The following is an 11,090-nucleotide window of genomic DNA, read 5'->3' as shown; positions in this document are numbered from 1 at the left end:
ATCTATATATTTATTTATAAACCTTCTGCTGCTGTCAGACACTCAAAACAGATACAATGCGTTTCATCCAAGCATATAATTAACTCAAAAACTTTACACCCTCGTGGCACACAATCTTCTGTGCACACATTGTATTGATTGTTGAATAATTGACACCTTAGTGCTTTTTGATCCAGTGTTGTCACTTTGCAGGTTGCGTTGCTAAGAGATGAATGGTGCTTCGTTCAGTTTTCTCACCCTGCTTTTTTCTTAACACAGGTGAGGAGATATTGAACAGTGCATCCATTTTTCTGTTGTAGAGTCCATGGAGGGAGACCTGGGAGAGTCGGATGAGGATGTTCAGGGGGAGGACAGACCCGTAGTGCTGTGGGAAAAATGCATCGAGCAGAGCTTCTTTGTTGATCTCAGTGAGGATGAAAGTCTCCACTTAAGTGATCTGGAGAGTTCTTTGGCCTTGCATCTGTCCCAGGCAGAGTCTGCTGCCTCTGAAGCAAGCATCCATCTTAGTGGTAAGACATGCAGGCACTGTTGTTTATTGTGTCAGGTTTCTTGAATACTACGGTGGATTAGTGCGTATATAATGAAAAGTTTACATAAAACAAATTTTTTAATAATACATCATTATAAATATGTTGGCATGCAGAATGTTAAACATCTGCTATGTTTATTTGCTCACTTCAGGTGTGACAAAACAAATGCAATGACATATATATTGTTTTTGCAAAGTCATGAGCTTGTTTTCACTCTCATCATTAGCCTTAAAAATCACAACAAGCTAATTTAATGGAATCAACATGACCCTGTAATTAGGTTTTCATGGTATTTGGGTTTTTAATTTGCAGGGGACGCGGAGCTGTCTGGCTTGGATGACTCCTCCTCAGAGAGCAGTGTGGGCAGTCAGAGCAGGAGGGTTCTAGAGAGCAGTTCCAAGAGAAACCTCTTACATGTGTCTTCCCAAAGATCAAACACCATGCAAGATAAGCAGGGAAGTGAGGACACTGGACAAAATACCAGTGATGAGGATCAGGAGGACTTGCCATATGATGGCAACATTGGAAGCCCTTACTTCAACAAGAAAGATTCCTCTGAGGGAAACATTAGCTCTGATGGAGGACACACTGTTCATACAAGTCCTGATCTTTCTGGTCAGCTTGAATTGGTGCAAGAAGATATGAGTACAAAGCAGGACAACATTTTTGATGCTTCCAAGCAAAGTGAGCTTGGTGGACCGCATCCTGGTGCTGCAGACATTAACCAGTTATTGCTGCGGCACTTCTCCCAGGAGGAATTGCTGCGGTTGGGTAGGCTGATCGAGGCAGAGACCCTACCAGAGGTGTCCCTGTTGGAGAGTGCAGACGACAGTGTTTTTAGCCGGGCTCCAACACACAACAGCAAAGCAGTGAATAATAACCACACAGAGAGCTCAAATGAAAAGAGTAATGCTGCATCAAAAAAAACAAGTTCAGAAGAGCAGATAGAAAAGAAGACTCCTACTTTCACATCTGGTGCTTATGCAAACAGTATGTCCAACTCTGAAAGTACAGATTCTAAGCAGAGCAGGGGGGATTTCAGTGCAGATGAAGTAAAGCAGGACAAAGCAGATGAGGAGGAAGAGCAGGTTCAGAGAGTTCCTCTGGTGCGTACAAGATCCTTCAGCGAGATGAGGTATGGCCAAGGCCAAGTCCATTACCCGCTCCCCGACTTCTCCAAGGTTGCCCCTAAAGTGAAAATCCCCAAAACCCCAGCCAGATCACTTCCTCAGTGCCCTAGCACTATTCACAGAGCTCAGTCTTCCCCAGGCATGTTAGAGGTGATCAGCAGAGTCTTGGAGGACTCAGTCCTGCCAGCCGGGAAAGCTAATGTCTTTAAAGATGAAGAAAAGCACACTCCTCCTGCACTGGTGCACCATCTGCAGGTAGAAAGCATTCAGATCATATCTTTGCATTGCAAATGAACCTTAGACTTTCAGTTTCTTTAGCTGATATTTTCTGTCATCATTGCATTACTGTTTTCTTAGATAGAGCTGTAACATCCATCCTCTCTATTTTCTTTAGGCTGAATATGATAAATTACTCACCAAATACGCAGAGGCAGAGAACCTCATTGATCAGATGAGACTAGGAACCAGTGTAAGTTCTAAGGTTTCTTCCTGGTGTAATTCACACAGGCCTGTGTTAAATTAGTTACATTTCAAATGTAAGATACAAAGGTATTTATTGCTTTTCACAGAATCAGCCCTCCTCAGAACTCATGCTTTATTTAGAGGATGATGATGAAGATCAGGGGCAGTTAGCTGAGCTGAGCCATCTTGGATACAAAGCTCCTCATCTTCCCTCATCAGGTACGGCTCCGTGTGCGACATCTGATATCATGAAAGGTTAACTTCCTTCTACTACATGAAAATAAAGTCTGACTGGATTCCTCAGAGAGTGATCAGTTTAGATGACACATTTTTTAATGAAACCTTTTAATGACATTGAAAAAATAACTGAATATTTATGACAAACCAGGCCTGTGTGTCTTTATTTAAACACCGAATGATCAGAAAGTCGAGTTAAACACTATGTTAAAGGCATGTTGTGCTCAGGCGGGCAGCTGCTCTCCAGTTTGTTGTCATTTTAGCTGGAAAATAGATTGAGTATTTTGCCTTAGTTTTGTGGTGCCTCACAAATATTTTGCATACATAGAAGAGCGAAATGCTTCACATTCATTCTGGTCCCTCCATACAGTCGGTGTGTGGCTCCTGTCCAGCTATAAGACGCAGACAGTTAAGAGTTAATACTACAGAAATGAAATGTGCCATGATGTGTTTGCACTTTTTATTCATTTTAAAAGGCCATTCTGTTAGAGTAACCAGCTGCTGGCTGTGAGCACGGCTGCAGCTGTTCAGCCTGGCTGTGGTGATTGAAGCTGTTTACGGATACTGCTGTTGTCCTCCAGCTGCCAGTGTGGTTTAACCTGCACTGCCGTGGACAGCTACAGTAGCATCTGAGCCTGCGGCGCATCGCTGACGGGGACTCGGGCAGTGAATCCATCACTGGGTGCACATAAAAATTGGTGTATGATGTTACAGCAAATAAAAACAGTCATGTTAAATTCAGAGTTAAGGTGGCATGTCATTCTGCTGCAGTAATCACAGCTACGGTCTGTCTCTACGGCGGTTATAATAAAGCTGCAGAACCAGTTAATCGAGCACCCTTTGTAAACAGTGGTGCAGATTTAAACCTCAGCATGCAGCAGCAGAGAGGGCTATACTGACCAACTGAAGTTTAATAATTTAAATAATACTTTGTAGTAATGCAGAAAAGCCTTTCTCCATAGGTGATACTAGATAGGGGAGAGGTTGTTACCTCCCCCTATCCTCCCTCACATGTTTTTGTGAGGGACTCTAAAGTTAGTGTTGCCATGGTCCTTGAGGGCCTCTGTTGTGATGTTATTCCCAGCCTAGTGGTTTGAGCTACATTACATCAGCTCTGACCCAACCCAACCTAACCCTAACAACTAATCACAGCAGAGCGTCCCTCACACTGCCACGCCTCTGGCTGAGCTAATGATTTGGCCTGCATGCATTTTGTGCTTGGCAGCATTATTTATAAAAATAAGTAAATAAAGCTACAAATAAAGATATATTGGCAGTACAAATCCCAGAGGATGTGTCAGGAACATTTTACTCATAATTTGTGTGAGTGTGTATGACTCCCATGTTGGCTTGTTTTCAGAAAGCTTAAATGAAAAAGCTGAGTCAGCTCTCGTCAGCACCATTAAGGAGGCGGCTGCAGCTTCCTCCAGTGAGCTTCAGGATAATCCCAGTGACGGGGAAAGGATGACCACTGAGCTGAGAGACATCATCTGCCAGTTCATGCAGAAGGTGTGTTTGAAGATGACTACCGCTATTGTACAATTAAACGCACACATATTTTAAACATTTACAAACCTTCTGCTCTTCAGGTGGATGAATTTAGATTTACTGTGAGCAACATGGCTGTAAGCGCAGAAGAAAAGCAAATGGTAAGGATCCTTTACCTCCTACATGTAAGGTAAACTACGTTTCAAGCACAATTTGGGGCCTGCTTTTTTTCTGCATGTGCATTAGTATAGACCTGATCCTTCTGCAGATGTTGAGGAGCATGATGGAGGCTCAAGACCAGTTGGAAAGAAAATACATCAGTAAGAAGGAGGAGCACAGAGCTCTGGAGATGCAAAACTACATAGGCTTATCCAGGAACACTGGCACTTTTGATGCTAACAGGTCAGAGAGACCCTGGGGTGGCAGCTGTAAGTGTCAGTATCATGTTTGTGCACCCATTTATGTGTGTGTGTGTGTGTGTGTGTGTGTGTGTGTGTGTGTGTGTGTGTGTGTGTGTGTGCAGACTAGTGGAAGGAGACATATTCAGGATAGGCATGCATCTTGAGGACATTAAGGAGATCATAGACAAAAACGTGTGTGATCAGATTTCTCCTCCTCACTCAACATCCACTCCCACGTCCACGACTGTACCCACTCCTGTCTGCATGTTCACACCTTCACCTCCACCTTCCCTGCATGAGGTAAAAGACACACAGAAAATTCACGTTCTAATGTATTTGCCACACTATTCATATTCTCTGATTTGGGGCCTTTTATAGTCAGAATACGCTGTGACTAGTAAAAATGCAATGCTGCATATAAACAGTCCAAATTCATACTAGTAGCAATGCAATTGTAGGTTTCCAAAAATTGTGTTGTTATGGTTAATTATTTATCTGCTAAAAATGACATTGTGAATATTTTAAATGCTCGTTTTGAATAAAAAAGTCTTTGCAACATGAGGTGTGATCAGAAAGTTCTGGAAAGCTTTTTCTGACTTAGATTTAGTCTGGATCGTTTTCAGCGTAGCTGCTATTTTCATATCTGTCAGTGGAACTTCTGTTATGCTCTCTGTTGGATGCTGGAGGAGCTCCAGTGTTTTCTAGGTGCTCGTTACCTGAGGCTCCACATTAAAGCTTGTAAACTGCACTCTTCAGCTGAAAACTGCTATTGGCCTTTTCCTTATTGAATTTCTCCACAGGATTGAGCTTCTGTGGAGCATCATTTGAGCATCTTCTTTCATTCCTTTACATCTTTTGCCTCTTCACAGAAAGGCTCTGTCACCTTGATTGCCTCGAGTTTCTCAGGCTCTTCTTGGGCCTACAATTCATTTTCTTTTCAGAGCATTTGTTTCATCTCCATGATTTTTTAAGAGGCTTTTTCCTCTCTTCCTCTCCTTCTTCTTCTTCTTCTTCTTCTACTCCAAATTAAGCTCAGCTACAAGCCTCTTAAGTAGCTAAATGCTTGCCTTTCATGTTTTGAATAGTTGCCTTCACACTGGTCACCTTATCTACATTTTTATTTCTTGGAGTGCAGTTTTATATCTGCATTTTCATGGTGGCTGCTTTCTGTCTTTTAGAGTCAGAAATATAAATTGAGAAGAAATTATAATAATCTCCCGTGCTCATGCTGCCTTTAAGGCTTAAATATATCCGCTCAGCCCTGTTCATATGATAGGGATGCTTATTTGCATCCATGCCCTGCATCTTCATTTGTGACAAATCCTTTCCTGGTACAGATGCTAAGTATGTGCATATGTTTGCATTAACTTTTATGTTTCAGGGGCAAAGTTATAAGATGGACACAGAAGAAGAAGAAGCAGAGGGGGGCAGTGACCTTCAGATAAATGGTGGATCAGACCAAAGTAGTGAGCTCGTAACTGCTGACCCTCTAGTGAAAAACTCTGGACATGGCAGCTGCCAGTCACGGTACCAATAAATTTCTTCTTTGCAGTCTAATGTTTAGGTTTTAAACTTAAAACTTAAATTTTAAATCTTTCTTTTGTGAATATAACATCTTTATAGTTTCTGATATGCAGCTAATATACAGCTCAGCGGCAGCTGTGCTGAAAAATTAAAGATGACTTGGATGGATATAAGTATACTGTAATAAACCACCTTATCCTGGCTAGCTGTTTATGCTGTGAGCGGTGCATACGTGTGTGTTTGTGCACGTTCTCAGCCTTCCTGTGGGCAGGTAGTGTTTCGTGTACACAGCTGGTGTTGGGTTGCACAGTACGGAGGGAAGGGAGTGCTTGGGTCTGTGTGCAGGTATTCTTCTCTGGCCTGTTTTAGGGACTCAACGGGCTCTTTGGTGGGACTTGATGTCTGTGAAGCTGAGGAGGAGGAGAGGAGCTCTGGTTTGTCAGAGGTGGCAGATCACAGTGACATCTTAGCTTACCTGTGTGGAAACAAGATCACCTCACACGAGCTGTGGACAGTCAGCAGGTCAGTGTTGTGACTGTGAGGTGACTGACTCACAGTCACAGTCTTATGGCTTCTTATTGCTGTTTTTTAATTTTACATTTAAGTCTTAATATATATATTATCATGCTCAATACAGAAAACATAGGCATTGTCTTTTTCTCATAATGCTTTTCATATCCTATTGTTAAAATCTAAGTTTTGAAACAAAACCACTGCTGTTTATTACACTTAGACTTTATACAGTAAACACTTGCTCTTTCTGCAGCCACAGCATCAAGGATAGAGTCTCCAGACAAAAGGATGAATGTGATCTGGGTGATTGTGTTAGTCTGGCAGTGGAGGTCTCCTGTTCCTCTGATGCACCAAGAGGCTCGGAGAGCCACAGCCTCTCAGAGCTGGATCTCAACACCTCATGTGCCTCACAGGTCAGTTGCAAATAAAAGCTAGCCTGTTTGACTGCTGCTGTCTCTTCCACACAATTAAAATGCAATACAAATTTTCATGCATGTCTTTTGGTTAAAACCTTGTTATTGATGCACAGAAGATGGTGAGTTCAGAGACAGACAGCGGATTTGGGAGCTCTTACTTGAATCATTCGGGCTCGGGATCATTTCAATCAAATCTGCTTCCAGAAAGGTGTGAGTGAAAGTATTTTAATGACTGGTTCACCATCATATCACATGAGCCTAACATGAGAATACCTAAAGCTGAGCTTTTGCTTCTGCAGTGTGCTGTCCCAGAAAGAAGGTTTAAGTAGCTCAGACAGTGAAGACTCGTGCTCCCACCTGCAAACAGCCATCCATTCTGCCATCACTGGCTACCAGTGGGCCAGTCCCCACCCATCTGTCCTAACACAACACTGTGGAGCAACAGCTGCAGTGGATCTGTGGGTGGACAGTACCACTAAGAAACCTTCAGCAATGCTGCAAGGTGAGTAATCTCCATCACTGCATGTTCACTTTTTATGTCATGTTTTCTGGTCAGTGCTAAAGTTCCTCGTGTCCACCACTGACAAAACAGGATCTGACCAAAGCCTGTCTGCTCAGCTCGTATCTCAACCTCTAGTTGGCACCTCCATGGATACTGATGGCAGAGGCAGCCCTCTGCGCTCCTGCTCTTGTAATAGGTCAGTATGCTGAAAACAAACACCAGTGTTAGTGAATAATCACTGCACTGCTGTGAATTCAAATGTTAAACCACTGTGGGTAAAATTATGAAGAGTGTGTATAATTAACATTAAAACAGCAGCAAAATAAAGTGGCACTTTATGGGAGTGGGACTTTCACCCTTTGGAAGTGTTGGTGCTCAACCTCTTTAAGAAAAAATAAAAGTTAAAGCCAGAGGGCAGTGTAGGACGCAAATTTGGTCTTGCACCTTTAAAGTGGCAGCAGACAACTGGTTATAAGGCTTATAGGAATAAATCTACTGCAAATAATTACAGTTGAAGGCCACTTTTGAAACCTTTAAATTCTTAGAGCTCTCCCTTGAAAAACAGCTCATCTGAGATTCACCCTTTTGGTTTCAATCTCTCTGTGTCTTTGCCTTCGTTACCTCGACCAACAATTGTTCTTTCTTTTGTTTTGGGGGTTTCACAAGTATGTGGCTTTGTTCTAGCAGTCAGCATTTAAGCTAAATATTTGCCCGTATCTACTGGAACTTTATCATGACCTTTTTTTCCCGTTTTGTGAACATTTCTGTGTCACTCGTGTGTGACCAGTGAGGCTATCCTGGCCTTGCAGTCGGAGGTGTCTAGGCTAAAGAAGGACCTGGAGGTGGGCTTAGTGCAATTACCTCACTTAGCTCAGAAGATGGACTATCTCACCTCAAAATACAGACAAGAGCGCCAGGAGCGCCGGTCCAGAACCAGGACTTACCAAAGTCCAGCCTGTAACAGGTGGGACTCTGATCAACATGGTCAATGAATGAAAGATGGACATTTTGTAAGGTGTTATCATGTTGATAGTGACATGTTTTTATCTAGTAAACTAACAAGTAAGAATTTCAGTTTCATGATAAACATTTAAACAGAAACAACCATTCAGAGTCCAAATATCTTCTCATATTGATTATTTGTATCATAACATGTAGAGTGGGGAATATCAGCAGCAGAGATGTGAGTAACTTCAGTTTCAGTCAGGCAAGGCTGGAGGACTGGATCTCATCAGACATGGACCCTAGCCAGAGCAAAGGTAGAGCCCCACCAGCCATAAAATCGTGTAAACTCCAATTGTCTGGCTCTAAGTTCCCTTCCCTGCATTGATATAAGTGCATGCAGATGTTACATCTTCCTTTTAATGTAATTTTTTCGTTTGCTCTTCAGGCACAGACAGCAGTGAAACAAGCACTGAGATAATGTTGCAGTTACACAGTTCACCAGCAGGGAGCAGAAAAGGTGGCAGAGGCGTATCCTCAGGACCTGAGTTTCAGTTTAAACGACAGCAGGCGATCCAGCCCAAAGGTCAGAGCCAGAGTCACAGCAGAATTTTGTTTCACTTTATTGGGATGATTTTTTTGTCTGATTGTCTTTGAACTGAACATTCAGTTTCTCCTGCTGCGTGGACAGAGGGAGGCCACTCACTGGAAACCTCTGGGTTGAAAAGCTGCAGGTTAAAAGGAGAGAACGACATGATGTCTGACTTCAGACCACAGAGTGAGAAACTGTTTCATGTCAGGTTTTGTCCATCAAGATTTTGATTTAAAGAGTTATGAAACTGACCTCAGTAAACAATCATGTATTAGTGTTATCTGGATGAATAGTGTAAAGGCTGTAATACTGTAAGGTGAAAAGGAAAATCACTGCTGTCAATATGTACTAATTTTTACTGAACACACTGTTTGTCATGTTTCTGTGATCTACAGTCGTCACAAATAGTTTATACTCCAAGGACAGATGGTCTCTTCTCTCCAGCTCGTTTCTCCAGAAGCCGCTGCTGCAGGTCAGCTACGGCTCCTCCTGCAGTCTGCCGGCCAGGTAAAATACAAGCGTTAACTGCATTGATAGAGATATTTATCAGCTGTACGCTTCATAGTTTTTTCTTGGGATAAATCATTCTTTTTTGCTATGTGTTGTCAAATCCAGCTATAAATTCAGGGAGCCGCCGCTGCAGTCCATGTCCCATCTGAGAAAACGTTCCACTCAGTCAGACACAGCACTCCTGCCCAGCGATGTGTACTTTCAGCGGACACCGTCTCCATCATCGGTGCCCTTCAAGACTGGCAGCAGGACAAGCAGACGTAGCAGGAGCAAGGTCAAATGTCTCACACTTTAACGCAAATCAAATAAACCAGTTTTCTTTATATACAGGAACATCTGCTGTATATCATCAAAGATCAGGTCTTTACTGTGACATACACAAGTCTTACTTGGCATAAGGGACAAGTTTCTTTGGTTTTCTAGGAAGAAGACGTGAACAGGACTCTGGACCGGGCGATTGAGATGGCTCGCAGCATGAAGAGGACCACTGACCGCATGGCCAGGAGGCTGTCTGCAGATCTGGCTAAGGCTCAGCTACACAGGAAACTGCACCACATGCAGTCACAAGGTGGAAGGAAACACCAGGACACTGGCTATGGATGAGTTCATACTCTCATCTTTCTGCCTGATACCTTTATAAAATATATTTTAATTACAGTATATCTGATTCACAGATGTGATCTGTGATACGTTTGTTTTTGTTTTCTTTTGTTTTAAACAGTATCGTCTATAGTAGTAACGTGTATAGTACATTTTTAAAGTTACTGATATTTTTCATGAATGGGCAACATTTTTTTAATATGAATTGTCTTCATGTTTTGATTTGATCTCAAGGCCTCTGAAGAACATTTTATCCACCCATCTTAACTGTATTCTCACCAAAATGTGTTCAAAATAAATGCTGTGAGGCACGATGTGATCCCATAGTGATGACAACAGTAGACATAGAGTACATTGTGACAAGTTGAAGCAATAAATGTAAACTTTATTTTCACAATGCTCCATGTCACTGAACACCCTGGTATCACATTTAATACAATCACATTTTAAAATTTTTTATTTCAACAAATTATAAAATGTGACAGAAAAATAGTGATGCAAAAATCTTCACAGTAGTAGAAACTAAAGTCGAAGCAAAGCTATAGCCTTTTACTTTTAAAAATACTGCAACTTTCTGATCATGAGCATTGCTGCAGCTGAACAAAATTTATTTAACACAGAAATAAAAGCACAAATATTTAATGTGCTAACAGGAAATAAAGCCGCTAATTAAGATTCTCTGTGACAGCAGTCCTACTATCTGTGTTGATCTTGGACAGCAGGGGGCGTAGCTTTACAAACTTATATAAATCTGGGACTCTCCACCATTTGACCCTAGAGCAGAAGAAGCTTCTTGGATGAGAGGTGAAACGTCTTCAAGCAACTTAAAGAACCTTCACAGACTTATAGTGGTCAGAGAGCTCAATAGTGGAGTACAGCAAGTACAGCAAAAGATGTTGTTGGGTGGTAACATGATATGAAAAATTTCACTGATCCTATGCTGTGTCAGAATGACTCAGCACATTACAGCCACATGTTGGATCAGTGGTGTCTGACATGCTCTCAGAAATCAGTATATTTTCTTTGACTTCGTATCTTCATAGATGGGTGAATGAAAACACTACATATGTCCCACAAAAACTTGTTAGCCACAAGGACGGAGTCAAAGACAGGCCTGATTAAATCTGCAGGGGTCTAGTCGGTCCTACTGACATAATCCAGCCTAATGTGACCAGATCCCAACAAAGTAAATGTGGGTCAGTGAGTGTTTTTGTTTGGGACATGTTACTGATGGTGAGAGGTG

General features: G+C 42.1%; 1 protein-coding gene across 1 annotated transcript; it reads left to right on the top strand.

Moving 5' to 3' along the window:
* The first annotated feature begins 304 nt into the window (after positions 1–304).
* On the top strand, positions 305–9,867 carry LOC134617284 (microtubule organization protein AKNA). The gene is made up of 21 exons (XM_063462492.1): positions 305–509; positions 843–1,915; positions 2,055–2,129; positions 2,230–2,341; positions 3,720–3,868; positions 3,949–4,008; positions 4,116–4,249; positions 4,371–4,548; positions 5,630–5,775; positions 6,142–6,294; positions 6,539–6,698; positions 6,815–6,911; positions 7,021–7,203; positions 7,294–7,399; positions 7,991–8,167; positions 8,407–8,462; positions 8,594–8,731; positions 8,816–8,923; positions 9,133–9,244; positions 9,353–9,521; positions 9,671–9,867. Exons 1-21 carry the CDS (start codon positions 305–307, stop codon positions 9,848–9,850), a joined length of 3,771 nt encoding a protein of 1,256 aa, XP_063318562.1. The 3' UTR covers positions 9,851–9,867.
* The last annotated feature ends 1,223 nt before the right edge of the window (positions 9,868–11,090 follow it).

This window comes from Pelmatolapia mariae, linkage group LG18, assembly GCF_036321145.2.
Source record: "Pelmatolapia mariae isolate MD_Pm_ZW linkage group LG18, Pm_UMD_F_2, whole genome shotgun sequence".
In the NCBI taxonomy this organism is placed as follows: Eukaryota; Metazoa; Chordata; class Actinopteri; order Cichliformes; family Cichlidae; genus Pelmatolapia; species Pelmatolapia mariae.
This window is presented reverse-complemented; position numbering and strand designations above follow the sequence as displayed.

Coding starts and splice junctions, on each gene's coding strand:
- LOC134617284 (XM_063462492.1), top strand. CDS start 305: ATGGAGGGAGACCTGGGAGAGTCGGATGAGGATGTTCAGGGGGAGGAC. Junction 8,732..8,815: donor GCAGGCGATCCAGCCCAAAG/GTCAGAGCCAGA, acceptor CTGAACATTCAG/TTTCTCCTGCTGCGTGGACA. Junction 9,245..9,352: donor TCCTGCAGTCTGCCGGCCAG/GTAAAATACAAG, acceptor TGTCAAATCCAG/CTATAAATTCAGGGAGCCGC.